Genomic DNA, 23579 nt, shown 5'->3' with positions numbered 1-23579 from the left:
CTATTTGCACTATTACAGTTCCTGTTTTGACAGTATTCAGTTTATACAAAAAATGACATTTCATTCTGGAATGTGCTGTAAGATAACAGATATCATTCGCAGAACTAACCACCTGTTCCCAATCAGTTATCGCAATGGAGAGTTCTTATTTGTCAGTATTTCTGGGCCATGGTTAGTGTGTTGGTTTTAAAAAAAAGTTTCCATTATGGATTCAGTGTGATAATTTAAGGGTGGTAAGGTAAATAAATCTGTCATCACGACTCCAAATAAAGTTCAGGCTGATGGATGTGACAGCGGACTGATAAACTACAGTCCTGCCTCTGTTCTCTCCCCCCTCCCTTCCTGGTAAATCATAAACAAACAGTGCCAGTTCTGTCAGCAGTCCGCACAGGAAGTGACCCCGAACTATGGTATAGTCAACCAGCTGAACTATAGACAGAGACTGGAATGAGACCAGAGACGGTCCCAGGCTTTCTTCGGTGCCGCACTGAGGTGCACTGTTTATGTATAATGTGTCAGGGGGAAGCGGGCTGTTTGTTTATGTGTTTATGCCATTAACTCTTGAGTAAACTGAAAGAAGCCACTTGGAATGTAAAAAGACACATGGCAAAACGGAATCTTCAGGAACTAATTGTTAAATCATCATTGATTCATACAAGCTATAGATGGCATTTATTCATCAGTCCAAAACCATATAGTGGACTGCAACTAGTTGCAGTATGTAGTACTTTTCATTATCACTATACATGCCTCTATCATGATACGATATAACCATGTAAAGGGAATCTCACAATATTTAAAAATGTACAATAAATTACCATGCAGCTTATAATCAGTCATTCATTCACTAGTAGAGAGGTTTGTGAAACGTGCATTCACGGATGAGCATTGTTACACATATGCATGCATGCTGAATATATAGTTACAAATAAAACATGATCATTTGGTTTGCTTCTTGAAATGTAGAAAGCAGCCTGCTAAGGGACCATATGCTGCTCACCCAGGTGTCCTGTCAGTGTCAGCACTCTTGTATAATGCTAAGTCCTCAAGCTCAACCCCACACCGTGGGAGGTAGGAAACTGTCCCTGTGGTTTAAAGTGAGCAGCGGCTTTCTCCTCAAGAGCGATCACCGTTGAGCTCCTGGAATCTGATCCCAAGAGCTAGAGCTTGGACGGCTGTGAGATGCAAGGACATTTCTGCATTGCACTGGGCAGGAAAACTACAGAACAGCGAGAAAAAGGAACTCTCATCAAAAAACACAAAGCACACACCTTCACACGTTTCACTGTTGTTTGCTTCACAATCAATTTGGGGAGCTCTTATTGCTGTTGGCTGTATTATCACTGGTCCCCATTTTCTTTGCTTGTAATTTATGCTTCCCCTAAGCTTGTAGGTGAAGAGTTATGATGATGTGAGGTACAGCTTTCTTTGCTATATCACAGTGTGGTGTAGTTCATGGTGTGAGGTATAACACAGGGCTGCTTTGGGTTGAAATTTTCATGAAAACAGTTCCTAGCCCCACAAGGTGTAGGAATAGGCCAGGGGGGAATAGATTTTAGGATTAGATTTAAACACCTGCCCCCTATTTATCAGAACTATATCTTCGAGGAGAGGGTGGCAGGGTACTGTTAGAAAGCAGCTCAACCACATGTCAAGTGACTCACTGGGCTGTGTTCAACATAAGGCACAGCAGTTAGCTGTTTGAAATGGTTATTTAAGAATCAAACTTGACACGATTCCTTCCTCACCTTGAAACTAGTCTGTGAAACTCATAGAAGGGGGACCTCCTTCCAATATCAAACTGCTCTTGAAAAAATAATGTGACTTGATCTGAAGAGAACTGACTCGGCAAGCATTGCCAACTTATAAAAGCACAGATTTGTTACCTTAATGGTGATAACCGTGGTGTCAAATTGCTCCCAATCACACATAGGATCTATTACCAAGTGGCTTTGGCTCAGCTTTGAGTTGCTTTCAATTTAGTCTCTTTCATGCAGTCCAGTGGCTCTGAGGCAAAGAGTGTGAAGATCCATTGTACTGTAGTTACACAACATCACGCCCTTTTTTAATGAGCAGCCTACTGTACCGGGAGTACAGGGGCACCTACTAAAGAATGTGATCCTGAGTACAGGTCCATGTGCATTACCAAGATCCCATCATGTGGGATTAAGATAGAAAAGGTTTTTTTTTTTTTGACTTGATCGCCCACACATTCCACAAACTGTCACTGTTAAAACATATCAAAGTGGTGTTCCAAATCCAGACTCCAGTGCATTATAAAGCAGCATGTCTTGAGATTACTTGAAGAATGCAGTAAAAGCTGATGATAGATGCCACTGTACTATGTGAATGATTGATGTCAAACTGCCCCTGTTATTGAGCTGGAATTTCTCTAAGTTTTATAACGAAGTTCTTCACACAGAGAAAGCGAGTAACGGCTTTCTGATACCCGACCTTAGGGCCTGGGGCTGCAGTGATAAAGGAATGAAGAATGCATCTTGTTGAGTGATTAAAGAAAGATGTGGCAATGGAACCTACTCCACCCAGCAATCCATCCTGTGAATATTTATGCATGTTCCCATTGAGGCTTTGTACTTATGCTAGCCGTGGGGAAAATACATTTCCTTGAGTCTTTTATGATTGACAGACGTAGAGTTTTGACTTGTATGTGCATATTTGCAATATTATTATTTATTATTGACCGGTAAGGAAAGGGAGATTGAAATCACTTTTACAGTGGAGATTCGCCTGGTGGAAGCGAGATGCAATCTGAACCTCTAATTGTGTGCGTCATTTTGAAATAATTCCAGCGTGTAGATTTCCATGCGTTTGCCATACTGCATAGGTCCGAAGAATTCCAGATCCTAACTAGTTAATATCATGTACACATCGGGTTCTGTTTAGGTAACCTGGAACTGGTCTAATGGTTCTGACAAGCAGTCAGTACTCCAGATGCGAGACTCCTGTCTGGAATGTAAGAAGTGTCTTTTTGGCACTAAACCTTGGCATTTAGTTTCTAGTTTGTATGGTCTGGTGTTCCTAAAGCAAATAAATTTGGCTGCCCCTTCCAGAAACGTCAATGATGCGCACTGTAGACCACGTTATTTTTCTTTCTTTTACCAAATGTGTAGCTGTAGGACATTTTCCATGCCCCCTTTAATTGGTTGCAGATCATAAGAGCTAGCTGTATGTAGTTGTTTACTGTATTTTTTATTTTGCTCTTACTGTCTACTGATTTTACTCTACTTTATAACTGCTCTAATCTATAATGTGATATTTTGCAATGGGATACTTTGTATTGTGATATTATGTAACAGCTGTAAGTCACCCTGGATAAGGGCGTCTACTGAGAAATAATTAATAATAATACATGTATATGGAGTCTGTATTGTGAGGTCCTAAACAGTTCAATATGTCATTCAACCTTTTTTTAGGAATAGTAATTGGTTATGATGTGGTTTTGAAATTGCCTGTTAGTGCTACGCGAAACACAATAACCAGGAAAACTGACAATGCAGACCACATCACCCAAGATCTCACTCTCCACATGACAGGCAGCTATCTACTTGATTACTGTCACTGTTTTTTGTACCTACCCTTTTCTAAGCTTCAGTAGCACTTTCACTGCCCCCTTGCAACTTGTCATTCTCCGAATGCATTGTCTTCACTTTGAAAACTCAACACACAACATGCCATGCTGCTGAGAATTATTATGAGCCCCTTTTCCTCATAGAACTCCAGAGGATTAGAGATAAAACAGTGAATAAGTTCAGTTAGGGTAGCAGAAGGAACCGTATATCAAACACTTGAGTTGCTGCACCTATCCGCACAGGGACAGAGCGTTCCTGTTCAGCTACAAGTCTCCTTAACCTATTCTCTGCCAAGTTACATACAGTAGAATGCTACCATGCCTGCTGTGCCATTTTAAAAACTGAGATTTTCCATTGTTCTAACAATCTTTTTTTTTGTTGTTGTTGTTTTAAGCATTGATTCATACCTTTTATAACACTATGTAACACAATTTTTGTTCCTGGGTAGTAAGGGTTATTTCCTAATTGCTTATGCCTCAAAAGTATAGAAAATGGCTATTATTCCTCACAAACTTTGCTTTTGTGACCAGGACAGTGATATTTTGAAATACCACTATTTCCAATGGGAAAATGGGAGCTTTTGTGTCTTTTCGTTCACATAAAGTCAGAAAAAAACCACATATGAATCCAAATTAACATGTATTTATACTAAAGTAATACAAAAATGTGAGTAGTTTTTCAAGATTTACAATTATACTGTAAATTTACAGTATAATCGTAAATCTCAAAAAACTACTCACTTCTAAATCGTTTGTAGTCATTTTTGTATTACTTTAGTATAAATACATGTTAATTTGGATTCATATGTTGTTTTTTTTCTGACTTTATGTGAACGAAAAGGCACAAAAGCTCCCGTTTTCCCATTGGAAATAGTGATATTTCAAAATATCACTGTCCTGGTCACAAAAGCAAAGTCTGTGGGGAATAATAGCCATTTTCTAAACTTTTGAGGCATAAGCAATTAGGAAATAACACTTACTACCCAGGAACAAAAAAAAAAAAAAAAAAAAGTGTTACACGGTGTAATCAAAATAAAAATAAAAAATATTAGAAAAAAACCCGGGAAATTAAGTTTAATTAAACCATTGCTTGGAGGTGAAGATGTCTCCTGTAATTTAATTTACCAAGTGTGTGTGAATTATCTCTGATTCAGCTCTGAATACTTGCATGATTGCTCGGCTTATCAGGTCCAGCTGTCTGTCCCCCCTTGTGTGTTGGTGTGGCCCAGTGTTCCCAACCGCTCAACAGTCCCAGACCCACAGACTACCACTGTTCAAACAGAGTGCCCTTCATTATCAGGGGAATCACGTGAGGGACTTGGTGTAATACCGATGGCGCTCTTGAAATTTTTGTTCTAACTTTGGAACCACTCGTCTAATTGGATTGTTATTGACATTCCATGGAACTTGGCGGTGTTGGAATCCATTTATACATTGTGCCGCTAACATGGACAATGTAATCTCCCTGTTTGAGGAATGATTCTAAAATTATCAGTGCCTCTCGAGCTGGAATCGGATTGGGGGTTTTAACCCGTTTTGAAGAGGAGCAAGGGTCTACTAATTGTTTTAGATGGAAAATCCCCAGTGTCGGAGCTGCTAAGGTGTGCTGCACGTGAGTAACTCTGTGCTGACTGTGCTTGTTTGCAGGCAGTGATGTCGACAGTGAGCCGCATCGTGGTCCAGCCTCTGGAGCTGGTGGCCCAGGGGTTTGGGCGCAGTCTTCGCTTGATCATGCAGGAGATCCCTTCACTCTGGCAGCCCTTCTTCTTCCCCATCCTGCTTCTCTGCTTCCTCTGTGGGCTGCTCAGTTACATTTTCCGCCAGGGAGCAGAAGGAGGCACGCTGACCCCCGAGCCAAGCCCACGCAAAGCCCTCCGCTGGAGGTGACTCATGCAAACACAACCCCTTTTTGAAATGGACAAAATAGGTGCTTTTTATATACATGTGTTTTTTTTTTATTCTAGCTTTTGGAAATAGCAGAGTGTACCTTTTGCTGTTTTGATTGATGGTTTTTTGTTTTTTGTTTTTTTTCTACTGTATGTTCCTGTTAATAAAACATTTGCCTTATAGCTATGTTTTTTCTTTATAGAGGAAATGGCAGTTTTGAACTTGTTACCCACCAATAAGGTGTTGCCATGGGGAGAATCAAGATATAACTTGGTAGAGTCTGTCAACACAAGTTTTAAATAAAGTATATTGCTTTTTTTAAAGATAAAAGTACTATTATTTTGAAGCAATAAACATCCATTTTCCAGGACAGTTAGTTACTAACAAAACAATTCCCATAAATCTTACCCAATACATACTGCTGTAATTCCGTTGGTCTTGGGTGTTCTTAGATGAAAAACACGCACATTATGGTAACAGAAAATTGTTGTTTTTTTTAAAATGGTAATTTATTTGAAGCTGTTGGAGAAGGATATTGTAACCAGAGAGCCCTTTTCTCTATATACTGCACTGTGGAAATAACAAGTTGTGTATATTTCTGTAAATTCCTTGTTGGTGCCTCCTTGCTTTCAAGGGTGTGTTTTGCATGGTATGCTGGGTAGCTGAAGTGCTGCTGGGAAGATCATCTCTACAAAAAATGTGTTTGTTTAGTCTGACACGAGTTTAAATCTATTAAAAAAAAAAAAAAAAAAAAAAGGTTTTGGTTATATCATTAAAACTGGAAACAGAGGAACAAATTGCAAACAGCAAAATGTGTTTTGTTGTGTGTGCTGGGTTCAGCGAGCTGGATTTCTCATTTTTATCTCATTGTTGCGTCTAAAGTTTTGTTTTTTTTAACTTCATATGCTATTATAGAAGCGACAAGCCCTTTACAAAGATTTCTCTCTGAAGCATTGCTCTAATTTTAATATCGCCTTGGTTATGCTTTAGACAGCGGTGGCCAAAGCTGCCCCTTCCACTCCTGGTCTTTGTTCCAGCCCTATTCGAAATGGTTTAATTAACCCTATTAAACCTCCTTCCAGATCCTGAAGCAGTTCATTATATCAGTGTACCTGTTAAACCAGGAGTGGAGTAGCCCTCAAGGACCGTGATTTGACAGCCCTGCTTTAAAGCAAGCAGATGTAGTGCAGTTAATTCCTACAGTTTTCCAATTGAATGTATTATGAATTGGTGGCGCTTTTTTTTTTTTTTAAACTGTCTGTAGAACTTGAGATTCATTAGATAAGAATTGGAAATATATTATTCATACTGTATCCATTCCAGTGGCATTCTGTTGGAATGTGTTTGAATTTGCGGTCATTATTTTAAAGTATTACTGCCTAACTTTGTACCGCTGAACCACATGAGATCTAGTTCAGTGTGCCAGCATTTGAAATGTCTTGTTGAAAATGTTGATGGGCATAACCCTGTTCTTGCTTTGTTTAACTGGAAGGAAAGTTCAGTGCATTCATTCCATCCAAACCAAGCCTTTACAAATGTGATTTCTTCAAGCAACTTCCAACAGAGATTTGGGTTTTCAGGGATGTTTTACCTACAGTATTTATAGAGTGTGTGGTTGTGTAGATTTTAATGAAATAATCTGGTCCTGCTTATATCAGTCACCGTGTGCATCACTGGAATTTTACCTTGCAGCTTTTTCTGTTTCTGTTCCGTCATTGACTACTTACCTACAATAACGCACGGCTATTCTGCGTGAAGGCAGCTAGCAAATAGCAAATGGCCAAATGGAAACCAGGCATATGTTGACCCACATCAACCTACCTGTCCTCACACGTTATTAGTGCAGGCCACTGATGCAAAACAATGCATCTACAATTAACAACAATTCATTACATTTAAAAAAAGAAACACAAGTGCCTTTTTTTATATATACAAAACATTTATTATAATAATAGGGTAATAGGATACAGCAAGGGCAGGTGCCTGCAGACTTGTTTACCAGCAAGGTAAACCAGTCTTGGGCACAAGTAGGGAATGAGTAAGGGAATCCCAAAGAGCGTGGAAAAGTGTGTGGCACGTTTATTCAGAACAAAGTTTACACAGAAGAAAGATTCTGAAGATTCTTGAGCACTTTGACATGATTAGCGTGTTCAGCTGTTTTATTTCTGCTTTTAGAATCCCTGCACAGGTTGTAAATCACTCTAATCTGGCCCGTGGTTGTACATTCTTCAGTGGCTTGTCATTTTGCAATCTTGGTCTTTTAGCTCTGTTAATCTGCCTACTCTGCCAGATCTTCACTCTTCTTTACAGTACTTTGAGCAATGCTTTTGGTCGTAATTACAGAGCTTAACTTGTGAGTTATTTAAAAAATGTCATTTTTTGTTGTTTTATAAATAAAATATCCATATGAGGAATATATTCCTGAATAACAAAGAATATTTTTCATTTTAATAACTCGCAATCTTGAATAGGGAGAGTTCCACCTTTCGACAAGTTTTAAAACAGAAACGCATTCTGTTTCCTCAGGATCTCCTAGATCGAGACATTACATCCAACCATGGCAGGTTAGTTTGCAGGCAGTTATAGCTGTTCTTTACAACACCCCCAAGCCTTGTATCTACAGCAGCCATCTGTGGTGCGCCGGACCGTGACACTGAAGAAAGTGTGCTCTATAGCTCTGAGGTGAAGGTGCTGGGTTACAGTACAGAAGGCAGTGTGTAAGAGTCCATTAACTGATCTGCAATTACTTAGTCGTTGAATTTCAGGTAGATGTTAATGAGCGCTGAAGTCACAAAACTTACGGACTGCATTTTTGTAGGTCTGTAAAACAAACATTCTCTTAGGTGCTGTTATAACGGAAAATAAACTAACCCTCTCTATAGAACAGGTGAAAAATATTTCACAAACTTCAAACTTGATTTAATTGACAGCAATTGGCTTGGGTTAAAAAAAAAACTGTAATTAACAAAACATTTCTTACAGCAGTCCAAAAATGAAACAATGTTTTACAGAGCTGTCTTTTTTGTCTTAACTGTTTGTCAGAACAGGAAACTACCAATATAAATGTTGTTAGTGTTTGTGTGTTAAGGAAGGTGAATAATAATAATGATAATAGTAGTAGTAATAATAATAATAGTTTCATAGATTGCACATATACTGTATTGCAGTAGGAAAGAACACTGCCCATTTTGCATCTTGTTGTTTTCATTGATAAATTGGGTCTTTGCTGCAGTTATTGTGCAGTAAAGGAGGTTTGGCCAGGTACTGCATTACACATAATGATTCATATATGTTGCCTCTGAGGGTCTTATCCATAACTATACAAACATCCTCAGTGATAGAATATGAAGTAATACTTAAAGCAAACTTCTTCTTTGACCAATGTTTTTCGACTAGAAGTCTCTCTGAAGACACAGAGAAAGACTTCTAGTCGAAACATTTGCCACAGAATTGTATGAAGTTTCTTTTGGCATTGAACTGACTGCGTTAGGCTTTACAATACGTACATACGACACCAGGAACAACAAATAAGGAAATAAAAAGATGCTGAATTCCAGAAGGAATCTGGATCCCACAGGTTATATGCTGTGTCCATGCCCACCTGTTAATATGGACATTTGTATGATATATATATATATAAGTATGATAAGTTGATATACTCTTATAAGGCAGCCGGCACACAAAGGCTCAGTATATTGAGGTGACGCATACTCCATCAGACCTGATGACCATTAACAGTAACAGTGCGTGTGAACGCATGTATTGTGATGCTAGTGTTCTGCAGCACACACAGCTAGAATTCTGGTCAGGTAGGTCAAAGGCTCCAAAAGCCGGGTATTTGTTGCGGTTCACGAGTTATAAACTGCGTCCCATTATACAATCCCTGCAGTGAATAACTAGCGCTCATTTTGAGTCCTGAGTAATCCTGCTCCCAGAGGATGCTTGCCATACCTCAAAGTGACCTCAGTGTGACCGCAATGCAGCCCTGTCCAGAGAGGGTGCTGGGAAAGATTACCAGCGAGTTTCTTTGGTCTCCTTCAGCCTGTTGCCTTTTGAAACCATTTTTTTCGGAGCCATTACCAGCCGATTTGGTTGCTGCCCGTTTGAGCCATTTCGGTGCATTCAGAAATATACAGGGGCCTTTCCGAGGGCCAGTCTCTTACGTTCCAAACTTTCGTCCTTTTTCTGGCCAGGAAGAGACATAGTAACGCTGTGAAGAGTGCGTGTATGTGGAGTGCAGGGCTGGCTGGACTCTGTGGTGGACGTGCCCTACTGAACGAAGGGAGCCCTCTGCCTCCACTTCAAATGCCTGTTGCAAAGAGAAATGCATACAATAAGAATGGCGACAATCTTATGTTCCTGAAGATGGGAATAGTATGGGAATCCCAATAGCTTTGCCTCTGCAGTATGCCGTATTTAGTATTCCATCAAGAAGTCTTAGAGATAATCAAAACTGAACCTTGTTTGACCCATCTTGCAATGGCAACCTTCCCAGCGTACAGTTTGTAAGTCACAACCGTGGCTTGCTTTAGCTGCATCTTTGTCAGTGCCCAGCTTTGTAAAGTGAGTTACTGTATAAACTGAAATGGTATGGCTCGAATAATATGTAGCGTTGGCATACTGGTCCATGTTGGAAAGCGTTCCAATCCAGTCACCATCTACCATGAGCATCAAATTTCCTCACAAATATTTTAGATGCGTGGGTTAAGTTCTGTTTCACAGCCTGTGTAATTACCTGTGTGGCGCAGTGAAGAGGCCTGTCCGGCTGTCTGTGGGCAGAAAGCTCTTCCCTCCGAGTCTCTTCTGTGGCAGCTGCTTCTGTGCTGAATCTCCTTTATACCTAAAAAAAAGAAATGTGCAAATTTGTGTTAATCTGCATTACAGTGAAAAGTGGAAGTGAAGCGGGGATACAGTTGAGCTGCAGTAGAACTGAAAAGAAATATACTAAATGTTTAACCAAAAATGTACTTTTATTAATATTTCACAATGTAATGTCCACTATCTTACATTGTAACCCGCTGTATTGTTATGAAATCAAGTAAAACAGACTACTGCCTTCATCAGCGCAATTAATTTGTCATGACCGCTATACAGATCTTAAGCACTGTATCGGAAAATGAATTTAACGTAAACTGAAGGCCAGCGATAAATCGTCAAGTCTTATATTGACACACAGAGCTTCAGCCTTGGTAGTGATGTCTCATTGCTATGGTTACGTTACATCGCACTTAAAAAGCAGCTGCTACTGGAAACAGTTTACTGCACCCCTTCCCTGCCATCACAGGATCAAGTGTCTCCCTACCTGTGTGAACTGAGGTGCTGAGAGAGATTAAGTCGATTGCCTACTAAAGAACAAACAGATTGAGAAGACACTGCTGACAGCAGAACTTGGCAGTCTGAGGGTGCTGACGAATGAGGTCCAAGACAGGTGAAAGGTCTAATTGATCTCCTGTGTAATGGGTCGTTTATCAGGAGATCTGAGCTGCGTGTTCAAGGTGTTTACCTTCAGGGGAAAAAAATGCACCAGAACCAGGAATGATTGATAATTGTATATGCGCCAATTGTCAGCCTCCGCGTGTAGAAAGAGTTTGCCATGGTAAATTTGGTGATGGCAGTTACCAGTGCCCCATGGTTTCCCCAGGTTTTGAATATGCTTTATCATAGTGACAGGAATGTGGAGGAAGTAAATACATTCCAGAAGCAACAGACAGAGTACAATACTTTTAATCCTTTACAGAATCTGTTGTTTCCATCCCAGGCCACATGCACGGGGACAAACACCCTGTGTTTTTGGACTGCAATGCGCTTTATAATGCAGGACGCAGTAACATCTCTTCCAAGGTCGGTGTCTCATTTTGCAGCAATGTCTTTTCTTTTCAAGGTGTTGCTTTGTTTCTGATCCTTGTTTCCATGAATTCCAATGCAATTTAACCCCTAATAAACCAATATATATGTTTTGTTTTTTAGACATAACCCCATAATCCTGCACCCTTTCTTTTTGGTATTTGGTAGAATCTATTCAAACCCTCTTTATCAAATATACTGGTGAGTCCCGATATCCCTGCAGTTTTTGTTTCCGTAACACACATAGAGATCAGTGGAGTGGAGAAGAGGGGGTCGCTTACCTTTCCCTGCAGAAGCTTTCACACTGAGGGTCCCCCCCCTCCACACAGGAACACCGGTGGGATCCCGCCCCAGCTCGCCCCTCACTCCGCACGCGCTCCACGGAGCGTTTCATCCTCTGCGAGCCCCGGTAACTGGAGAGGCCGTAGGGGACCATGCGTCTGGAGAGAAAGGAAAGAGCAGAGATCATCAGGAGAGCAGAAGGAGGCCCTTTCTCATACTGTACACACCCTGATACTTTTTACTGGTCTAGTGATCCCTTTTCACTCCTTCTCTTTCCGAAGCATTGCATGCAGAATGCTTTGACGTCTTTGTGTGTGCGTGACTGAGGTGAATTGAACCCTACCGCAAACAGGAAACAGTCAAACACAGAAATACTAAAGGAATCTTAAAGGGGTTATGTAAGGGTTTGCTCCTTGTTTTTTGTTTTCTAATCTCCTCTGTTAGGCTTCCGTTCTTAACCCTATGTGGAAACCTTTCAGCATTTTAGCATGTCAGCCTGTCCATTGCAGTTAGTGATTCAATGATCAGAGACTGAGGCCAAAGGAGAAGAAATAACAGATCACTTACAGACTGCTGATAGGTTAGGTGGGGACTGAGATAACACTGAACTGTGACTGACACTTCCACAATCCGCTTTCCTTCAAACCTTCAGTTCAGCCGTTAGGAAAGCGAAACCCAACTTAATCCACTGTGAATCACACAATCTGGCAACAGTAAAAGCGCACTGAATGAGTTCACGAGTTCTAGGATAGTTTATCTTGCACTCTGGCCCTTCATAATCTCCTTGAATATATATATATAGACACACCCGCACAAGTACTGCATATTAGAAAGAGCCTGCAGGTCTGCAGTGTTGAGTGGACAGTTATCTTCCCTACAGTAAACTACTAGAGCAATCTGCAGTGACAGCATTTTCTACGTTTCCTGAAAGGCTCACAAGTTTCATTAGCGGGTTCCCAGCACCAAGCACTCACAAACCACACTGAACATACTGTAGCAGCGCATTGGAATTTGAGCAAGACCCTAACTGTACATACAGTTTTTTCTTTTGGTAAATGTGCGATGAGAGTACGGTCTAGTTATCTAGTTATTTATTTTACAAATTAAAAAAAATAATAAATAAATAAAATGGTGCACAACTTGATAGTTCCGACTTCATTTCTAAAATGACACTGTAATAATGGAAGCCTAATAAATGTAATATAATATCCCTACCCTCGAATCTGCAGTGCTGATTCAAATGCACACACTTGATTGTTTAAACCCTGGATAGGTTCGCTCATGATCAGCACAGGAACCTGTTTCAGCTGCTCCACTCAAACCTCTAAGCAGCAAAGCCATGGGGTTAGCAAACCAGTTCCTTCAGCAATCCTCTTACATCTGTATTAAATGCCACAGAAGAGCTCTGGTGCTATGGTATAAATTATTACAGCTAAATAAACCTCCTCTTTACTTGCTTGGTCTACTAACCCTAAAGATTAAGCTTGCTGCATGCCAAGTCTGCAGTATGGGCTGTTCCAGTGCTTGTGGATGTCAAGAGTCAGAAATATGAGAGCATCTGTGTGCCTTCATGCATGGACAGCAGCATTAAAACTCACAGTGACCTGCCTCAATCTGTGGAGGTCTAGAGCTCTGGCAGTCCGTTCTGCACACATCCTGTAGCCAGGGAGAGTGATAAGGGTATAGGCTACTTCATACTTCATCACTCATATTTCTGGCTCTTCAGACCCTCCACTGAGAAAGCATGAAGCTGAGGGATCTGCTGACAGTCTTTACGAGAGAGAGAAGCAGTTGCTTCAAGGCACTTGAACCAGAACAAAATGAGATGCAGTGCAGACAGGCAGATGGTGCTCCTGTCAGAGTGAAACAGGGCCAGGCAGGAGCGGGGAGTACAGAGAGTGAACAGACTGCCGGACTCTTCACATCCTCCTGAAATTATTTTAAACTGAGCTCCAAGTCTCATAAAACCACCATCCCCAAGAACTGTGCATTGTTTACTAGGGGTGGGCTGATACTTGTACTTCATTCATGGGTTGATTTCAAAACAATAAAAGCTGTCCTTTCCTCACCTTTACAACCGAGTACCAATCAATGGCAATTAACGTCCGCATTGTAAGTCTTTTTAAACCCAAAGCTCCATCAACAATGTCCCAAGAAACTCTTCACCCCAGAGATGGCAGTTCCTTCCTTCTTTTCTTTGATCTGTGATCTTGTTACTCAGCACTTACAGTGACCCTTGTTTTCCTTGTTTGAGCGCACATTTACACTGTCAACCTGACCCCAAAGCCTTTGACTACTGTTAATTGCTTCACAGTAACTGGAATTATAAGGAATGGAATATGTGCAATTTCAGAGAATAGTAGGGTTTAATTTAAGTCTCCAATCAGTTTGAGCCATCACATTTTTTAAAACTATTTTAACAAGTGCCTGTAAAACGTACAATGGTGTGCCTAGTGAGGAACAGGTGTGTAATTAGGTGACCATTAAAAGCTGAGCTTGCTCAATTCTTAATTTAGTAGGTGTCACAATTGCTGCAGTTATCTGAAATGTCATTAAGCAGAACACGCTGCAAGAGAGGTGTCAATTAACTCAAACACTGGTTATTAGGAGAAGCATTGTTGGCTGTGATCCGCTGAATATCTTGCACAACCAGGTTACTTGTGCACTGGGATAAAGCCTCTTAAGATTCCAGCATGCAAGGTCAAAGAGACACACCCTGTAACATAACTAGAAACGCATGCATTCTGAAACCCTGAGGAGGGACAAGCATCGCCTTCCATTCGACATCTTTCATGCACTTTTTCTTTCATTCTTGTTAAAATAAAAAAATGGTCTCATTTATTCTAGACGGTTGCTCTATATATTTCTTTGTGGTCCAATTTAACCAGACCAGAAAGCCAAGAGATCATTCAAACCCCTCACGTTGTACTCTGCTTTCTGGGTCCAGGAATATTTGAGACAATGCACGTGGGTTGTAGAAAATGCAGGCTACACTTCTAAGAGTTCACTCACAGACCGCTGCCAAACAGATATCACCTTCAACTGAATTTCTGTTGTTTCTTGGCTTGACACTTGCTCTTGTATGTAAAAAATGATAGTCAACTGTGCCAGATAAGCTGTAAAACCCTTCAAAAACAGATGGAGAGGTAAGACTTAATAAAATCACCAATCCATCACACATGCACCAACTTCTGAGGCTGCTGCAGAACAAAAGACTCTTCAATAAGCTAGTCCTTCTCAGCCACTTTATTATTTAATGACGGTCTCCTGTTTAAAATCATGCAGTATTCAAGTCATAAAATCAGGGTTTACCTGCTGTTTCGCAGCACTTTTTTGATAATGTAATTAGTCAAGACTTGAGTTGTGGGTTAGAGGCTATATTTTAACAACCGTTTGCAGGCGTTTCAGTTTAAGTGGCACCCTGATTGTTCTTTGTGTATGTTAAGTATTTACTGCAAAGCTTTTTTCACTGCCCCCCCTTCTCATATACTGGAGTGTCAAAAAACAAAGCAAGGGACCACTGCAGACATAGTATCAGAAACGAAGGGCACACACACACACACACACAGGCATGCACCCCCATGCACCCCCCCATGCACCCACCCTCACACACACACACACACACACACCCCCCACACACCCACCCACACACACACTGACACACACTAATACACACACGCACCCCCCCACACATCCACCCACACACACACACACACTGACACACACTGATACACACACACACACACGCACACACCCCCCCACGCACCCACCCACACACACACACACACACTGACACACACTAATACACACACACTAACACACACACGCACGCACCGCCACACACACACACACACACACACACACCCCCCCCCCCCCCCCCCACACACACACACACACACACACACACCCCACACACTCTGACACACACACACACTGACACACACACATGCACGCACCATCCCCCTCCCCCCACACACACACCAGGTATGGAAATAAGACTCCCGATTGATATGGGTTTGAGTTGGTGGCAGGTGTGTGGAAAATCAGGTTTAAATTAAAACCACACTGCTCAGAAACAGGAGTCCTGTTTCATACATTCATGCATAGTGATACTAAATGTTGGATTTAATGTGAACAGAAAATGTAATCCATCCCATGCCAATAACAACAACACCACACACACACACACACACACACCCCTCCCATTAACTTAATCTCCAAATAAATTTTAAGCATTTTTAGATTTTCCTAGGGCCGAAAAATAACAAAACCAATAACCTACAACAAGAGAGTGCCTAATACTTCTAATGACACTCAACGCACCTGGATGCTCTATAATCTATACTTCCAAAGGGCATATTTCTTTGGCCAGAGCTCCAGGTAAAACCTCCTGCTGTTACCCAACAACTGAGGTGAAAGTACTTCTTTGTTTGTTTTGTTTTGCATTAAGTGTACTATGAGGTTAAACTGTGCTGCAGCTAGGTAATAAACCTTTATGAAGAACTGCTAACTGCTAGAAAGCTGATTGAAATCTCTCTCCCATCACCAAAATGCCATTGACTTCCATCAATAAAAGTCATTAAGGTGCATTTATACAAGAAAACCAAGTGACAGCTTGAGCTCCCCACAGCTTTTTGGTTAGCTACTCTGTGTGTGATGACAATAACAGAGCTCTACAGAACGTCATTCCATTTCCCTCAATAGAGACTCATTCTGTCTGGACTGCAGCAGAACTGCAGATAGCACACACCAGCCTTCACTAGATCTGTGCTCCCCCTAATGGCAGGCATGGGTAATTTCATCCCAGGATCCACAGAGCGATTACTCTTGGCACACACTGGGCTATGCATTGTTTAATTGAGACACCCCGTCACCAGAGCTCAGATTCTCCATGAACACACATTACAAAAGAAATCAGCATTATACTTTTGAGATCCCCTTTGTTATTTGTGTATGGCCAGTGTATGTTTAATATTGTATGTGTTATGCACATGGACAAGGACATTACAAGAGAGCCAGGCATTATCTGAAATTTAGCAGCATCACTAAAAAAATACAAAAACTGTATGGTGATTTGCTTAAAATGTAAAATCCAATGGCCAGAAGCTTACTGCTTTGAAGATACACTGCTAGTAAATTCAAGGAGTTTTTTTCTGTAACACATCACAATTTAAATGCAGCTTTTTGGACAGAGTTTCTTTAAGTGGGATGAATGGTTTACATGTTGAGAGCTGCAGCTGAGTATAGGAGCTTCAGTGTTCTTTGATGTTTTTATTGCAGTGAATAAAGTGGGGAGCTTATTTATCTTTCTGGTCAGCCAAAACTGTTATAAACCCAAAAATATAATCACATCTCATTTTTTTTTTTTTTTATAATATTAGGACATGGCTGTAATCCTAGTTCAACCAATTGGAAAATGCAAACGAAAAAGCTATGACAGTTATCGCTGGTTAGGTACTGTACCCATCAAGAACAAAGACTTGACTGCCCATGGACAAATAGGTCATCTCCGTTCAATGCTTGCAGCAGTGGGAGGTTACGTGACATGTGCAAAAAACATTTTTTAAATAGGGTGACTACGCCTTTAGAACAGGGCATTTCAATGGCATGTGTTTCTGCTTTATTATGTTGTAAACTGACACCAGCAATAGGAGGTGCAGACTTTACAACAAAACAATGCTATTCTGGAGCACTGCTTGACTGTTCACACAAGAAAGGCAGCACGAGTTATGTGAGAGTGAAGAGTAAAAGACGTCACCAGAGCTAACGGTGCATATGAGACAGTGAAATACAACAGAGAAACACTGAGGGACCTCTGTGGGTTCTAGTATACAAAACCACAACTACTCTGAGAAGCAGATAATACTAACACTAACTGCAGGAAGCTGCACTGTCACTGTGTCCTGTGCCTACAGTTACAGTGCAATGCATGGCACTACTAGGCTGGCAAGTGTACCAGAGAAACCCAGGTACCCAATTGCACCTGTTTACACTTCAAGGCTATCAGAAGGCAGCTTATCCCCGTGGGTATCTCAGTGGGTACCCCAATACCGAGGTATGTGTCCTAACTGGTACCCCACTTCTACCAGTTACCAACAGTTGCAATGCAGATCAGCTTCATTCCCACCAGTTGCAGTTGGATAGCAACAACAGCTCTGCAGTTTATTTCCCAGCCTCTAAAACCTTGCAGTGCAGCGAGCGATTCTCAGGGAAATGAAAGCAGGTGGTGACTACAGTCCCAGGCACTACATGAATTCGAACTTGGATATTTTACAGCTTTGGGTATCCTTGTTGTCATATTAAGCATGGGAATGGTTCTTAAGGGAATTAATATAGGTTCCTACTGTACTGTATTTGATTGACATATTTACTGCTTTCATCTTCATATTGTTTATTTGTGTCTGAAGCCAATAAATAATGTGTTTTTTTCATCTCATTCTGAACTGTCTATTTCCAGCAACTATCTTACCTGGAAAGTGCAGCCTGTAAAACCAGAGTTTAGCCACAGATAAGCAGCTAGCACTGTAAAACACACTTTGGGTGACAAAACCGCTCAGCAGACTAATTTGCAGACCTCTAGCCAAACTGTGCAAGAAACAACATGGTTATACCATACCACAGTCAGCTGTGCTCATTAACTTACACAACCACATGTAACTGCACTGGAAATGTTAATTGCAGCGTGGCGTGGTTGTAAAAAAGATTTCTTGCAGAGTTAGTTAATATAATTGTCGAAGCAGTCCAGTTCAAATGTTTCTTTGAACTTTCACCTGAAGAATCCTGCCATGAGATGTAATGAAGTTAGTCTGTTAATAGCACCAGCTTCTGGGGTCATGTTTAGTTTCAGAGAAGTCAATCTGCAGTTACACTGTAAAACAGAAGCTCGTATGGCAATTGATAAAGAATCACATGACAAGTGTGTTTTTTTAATTTATGAATTGGTGTTCAGTGAGTCATTACAACACGAGAAGGATTTATTTCAGTCACTGTTCTCTGCAGTTTAACCCAGTTGTATCAATGTTGTGCAACTATGGGGCTGCACAAAAGGCAATACAGTGTAAGTAATGAAAACATTGTTACAGGATATTCCCCAAACTGAATTCGTTCTCCATTACAATTCAGGTGCAATGGAGAAATAACTTACAGGAAACAAAATGAGTGGTGTCGGATTAAACTAGTAGTAAAACCAGTAAAACCGCCGTGCCTCCGCGTAATATTCCAACTCTATGCCCCCAACCTGGCTAGAAACCTTGCACACATGAATATAAAGGGATGATCTGCTTCTCTGTGATTTTCAATGAAACAAACAAACAAACAACCCCGTGAAATGAATTTTAAAACTCGGGTCACTCACTCGGGTGTGTTGATCCAGATGATGTCTAGATGACAATAATAAACGCATTCTTTGTCTTTGTAGGTGTAACAAGTACAGCGTTTGGATCTCCTGCGAGGTGCTGTAAACTCGCTGCCCGTGCTCGGAATCATCTCGCCCGGATTAATCCCCGGCGACGACCCGTTGTTTACACCGCGACCCAGAGCGGAGCTGTTGCCCACTGCGTTCACTGAGGTCGCCTCGTGTCCCGCCTGCTGTGTCAAGCTCGGTTCGCTGGATCCGGAATTCGGAGGTGGAGAACCTGTAACGACAGGATAAATGTGAGATGAGAAATAAGCAAACACACCGAAAAGTTCTCTTTCCATGCAGCGGGGGTGTATATGTTATTATTTCAGTGAAGTTTAAATCAATTTCAATATTTTAACATACGAAATTAAAATACCTACTGTAGACTGTAGCACATTGATATTCACCATCCGGATTGATCAACACACATATTATAATTATAATTCTATACATTTCCATTTTCCATAAAATCTGGACTGCTTCTGTTCTACGAATATTCCGAGCAGTTTAATTCGCTTGGTAGTTATTTTAGACCTGTCTGCAGGATACGAGACTCTCCGTTCACTACATGTATACCGCCTAACGAGACTGTCACTCGCAACTATCTGCATTGCATGATGTTTAAACATTGTTTTACTTTCTATTCAAATATCTGCATACGATTAATTCGTGAAGAATAAAACACGTATTTAATAAATGAATGACACGTTGTTTATCCGCCTAACTGACACATGATTCCAACTGATAATATTGTTATAATAACTCCTTAGCTCACTGATGTCTGTGATGGGTACCAAAAAAAGATGCATATCAAAATAATTTAAAAACATCTATTCCAAAGTCCAGTACACAATATTAATGAACAATATAATAAAGATATTAAGGGATTCACCTTTTCTGCTTGTGATCCTGCATAGCGCTGGCATGCTACTATAATTCCAAACAGCAGCGTTTGCACTGCTGTTAAACTTAGCCTATGTTATTTATACAGTTCGAAATAGTCCTAATTATAATAAAACGAACGAACAGAGTTCCTACTTGTTTTAACAATTTTATTTTTAAGTAGAATATACTGTTCATACACTTTATTTGCCTTAAATTATAAATAATAATAATAATAATAATAATAATAATAATAATAATAATAATAATAATAATAATATGGATACAACTAAACACAAAGTTTCGTACCCCACAAACCTGTTTTAGTATTAAAGGTTACACACATTTTAAGGTGATGATAAATCTCTTTGTTAGTACGGTGCAGTTAATTTATTTGAAGTGTATGATTTAGCACGAAAAGTATGGGATCTGAACTGTAGGCGCAAGTTAATACACTAGAATTATAATAGCAGTCTTACCTTTTGCAAACGTAGCTGTTAGTCCTATTAGCAACCATACCACCAGATCCATTAAGAACACACTAGCCATGCCACAATCTCTCCAGGAGAGAAAATTAATTATTAAAACGAAATTAAAATTATCCAACAGAAACGAAATATATATATATATATATATATATATATATGTGTGTCATGCAAAAGACAAAGGAAAAAATGAAAAGAAAAAAAAACGTATAAAACAAATCCGTATTGGTGTTTTTTTTTCTTTTTTCTATCTTGTAAAGCAACAGATTGCATTAATATCCAAATAGCAGACAAGTTCCAATGCAGTTAAGGTCTAATGCAAAAAAAAAAAAAAAAACGCACATTTTTTTTTATCTGTGCTGTGAGATCTCAGGTGTCCAGCATGCTTACAGATCCAAGGGTCCCTTTGCCAGTCCCTTTTCGAAGCACTGAGTCGCTACTAGCAGACTTGCTCACAGAGATCTGTGGAGATCAAAACTCGGGACGCTTTTTATAGTGTAACGCTTAGACACGCATGAGGCGCCACCCGCTGGACGGGAAAGTGATTGCAGCGAGAGTACCGCACACAGAGCACGCGAGGCTGGAGCGCTTGTTTCTGGATTTCAATGAACAGGGATACAGCACAGTATACGCAGGACCAAACGCGGGGGATTTTAATTTGATTTCTCTCTGGTAAACACCACAACCCCCGCCAGTGCAATTTAAGGGAGACCAGGGGCAGTTGTAACACCTTGAATTTTTCCAATCAGAAGCAAGCTAGAGTACCATCACTCACTGGGCACACCATGCTCAGTTCAGGCCTCAGTCTGCCAGTTGAAGAGGAGCTGCCTCTGCCAACGCCCTGACATTTTATCACCTAGGAGAGAAAACCTTTTCCCCAATTTTCTTTTTGTGTTATATACCTGTGTTACCCGCTTTATGGATCCACGCTTTTACCATTGTCATCCCTGACCTCTGTACTTATAACTGACGCAGTTGATCTTATTCAATAAAACATTCAGTTCTTCAGTTAAATTAAATGGATTGTTATTTATTTAATTATTCTTCACAGAATGTTACATCTGACCCCACCCCCTGTTACTGAACCTGGCCATGGGGTCAATTGTAACATTGGACACCTTGCATTTCAAGCTGTAGGCATGTCAGCTCTTAAAACAGGATACCTGTGGGGATTGGTAGAGGACAGGTGGAAGTGGTGTTTGTATCAAAGTCTGGTCAAGCTAGCTCAAATTGTCTGATCGTAACAGAGAGAAAGGTACACAATGTTACATCTGTCCTCGCTCTCCCCTATTTGTGTGTGTGTGTGTGTGTGTGTGTGTGTGTGTGTGTGTGTGTGTGAGTGAAAGAGTAAAGACTGTCACACCCTTTCAAACTGAAGCAATATTTTTGTTATATATACCTTACGTAACTATTGCATTGCAGATATAAAGAGCACACCTTTAACATGTGAGTGATAGTTTTTTTAAAGGTATAATAGGAATAGCTTTCGACTATATTTAATAACTACAGTATGTAATAGTTAAATCCTGAAAATAACGATAACGTAATTCTGTATATGGACCCAAAACAAGTATAGATTACCCAATAAGAGTGCTTTCTTTGGCAGTATCATTTATAGTATTTCTTGCTTTCCTTATAAAAGCGTCTTCACAAGCAGTCTCCATGTTCTTACTGTTCCCATTGTGACCTGCTGCAGCACGTTTCCTATCGCTGACTCTACAGTCCTATCAATTCTGGCACTACAGCATAATGAACCTTATCAACTTTTTTTTTTTCTTTGATGATTCAATGCATGTATTTGCTTCCAGGCTGACGCTTCTACACGCTTAACCCGAGGAAACACACTTTTTCAGCAACAGCGGCTTCAAACCTGGTTCCAGGAGACCTGCAGACCTGGTTTGAGGCAACTTTGCTGTATCAAACCCCAAGTCTCCCCTAGTGTGCCACACTGTGGTCTATAATCTATTTTACTGAAACCAAGTTCCAAACCGCACAATGCTCCATGTTCCCTCAGCTAAAGAAAATAAGTTTTCCGGGCATTTAAGAACCATATGGTTCCATCAGTTCTTATACACATTATTGAAAAACAGAGGACTCTATCAATATGGGTGCAATATGAAACTGACTGGTTCTAAATAAGGGTTCCATAATCCAATGCAGTGAGTTAAGAACCCACTAATGATAACTCTGTTGGTTTAAATTCAGCATCAGTATAAATCATAGTGTACTCAAGAGACAACACACAACCTTCAAAACTTCTATGCTGGTCAGTCTAATAAACAAGCTACAGGTGTGTAGGGGCAGCGAGGCAGCCCCCTTGTGTACATCAAGCAGAATTGCAGGAGAGAGAGGTTTTAACCAGAGCATGCAATCTGAGTCTGCTGAGCGGATGTGTTTCCAAGAAGCACACAGAGAATGAAAAGGATCAAGATACTACTAAGGCATTAATACTAGGTTCAGTTTGAATAGTGAAGATGGGTTTTCTCAGGCAATAATTACTTTCTCTTGCACTCTTTGTGTGACAGACTGACGCAGCATAGACTGCATGAGAAATAGACTCTCAGCTTTATCTGAGGTAGCCACCAAACACTTGGAAACATACAGTGTGGTCTTTGAAACATCTGCATATTCCACATACAAGCAGAGAATCAAAAGATGTTGAACAGAGGAAAAGAGGGGTCGTTGAAAATATAGCTACACCCATGGATTTGAAATGCTTGCTTAGCACTCCTGTAAGTGCGTTGCATATGTTGTGGGGCTCAAGAAAGACAGTTATTGAAGTCCGGGATGGCGGTGCACTTTTGAGTGGCAGCTTTGAAACCATTTCTAAAGTTTCATTTCTAAAGTTTGCAAGGCAGTTAGCGCCTGGATTTCAGATAACTGTTTCCTTTTTAACTACAGTCAGAGTGTGTGAGCAATGACTAGCAGATGTAAAAGGCCTTAAAATAAACAACCCCCCAGGGGTAATTTACTCCTGCACATGCCTGATTTACTAGTTGGGGGGGGGGGGGGGGGGGGGGGGATTAAAACAAGCTCACTGCTTTTCTGTTGCTGTCTCCTGTGCAGGACCTTATAAGTGTTTCCCATGGCAGCAAAGTGTGATAAAGCATAGTGAAAGCATGGTAAGCATAGGTAAGCATTGCGAAAACCAGAATTATGGTAAAGCATAATAAAAACACATGGTAAATCATGGTAAAGTGTGCAACGTGTA

General features: G+C 40.6%; 2 protein-coding genes across 5 annotated transcripts in view; one reads left to right on the top strand and one right to left on the bottom strand.

Annotated features, from left to right (window-relative positions):
* The window catches only part of LOC121319404 (chloride channel CLIC-like protein 1), a 44423-nt gene extending 37577 nt beyond the window's left edge, over positions 1-6846 (top strand). For all 4 annotated transcript variants that reach the window (XM_041256811.1, XM_041256812.1, XM_041256814.1 and 1 more), the window contains one exon: positions 5237-6846. In XM_041256811.1, the coding sequence (XP_041112745.1) occupies positions 5237-5476 (240 nt within the window). In that variant the 3' untranslated portion in view covers positions 5477-6846. The remainder of the gene's footprint in view (positions 1-5236) is intronic.
* A 136-nt stretch (positions 6847-6982) lies between these two features.
* LOC121319402 (endothelin-3-like) lies at positions 6983-20484 on the bottom strand. The gene is made up of 5 exons (XM_041256809.1): positions 20363-20484; positions 18957-19236; positions 11602-11760; positions 10212-10316; positions 6983-9785 (listed from the first exon to the last, which is right to left on the bottom strand). The coding sequence occupies exons 1-5, from the start codon at positions 20430-20432 to the stop codon at positions 9746-9748; spliced, it is 654 nt and encodes a 217-aa protein (XP_041112743.1). The 5' UTR covers positions 20433-20484; the 3' UTR covers positions 6983-9745.
* Between the last annotated feature and the right edge of the window lie 3095 nt (positions 20485-23579).

Source organism: Polyodon spathula, chromosome 8 (assembly GCF_017654505.1).
Source record: "Polyodon spathula isolate WHYD16114869_AA chromosome 8, ASM1765450v1, whole genome shotgun sequence".
NCBI lineage: Eukaryota > Metazoa > Chordata > Actinopteri > Acipenseriformes > Polyodontidae > Polyodon > Polyodon spathula.
The sequence above is the reverse complement of the archived record's forward strand: the minus strand, read 5'-3'. Positions and strand labels throughout refer to the sequence as shown.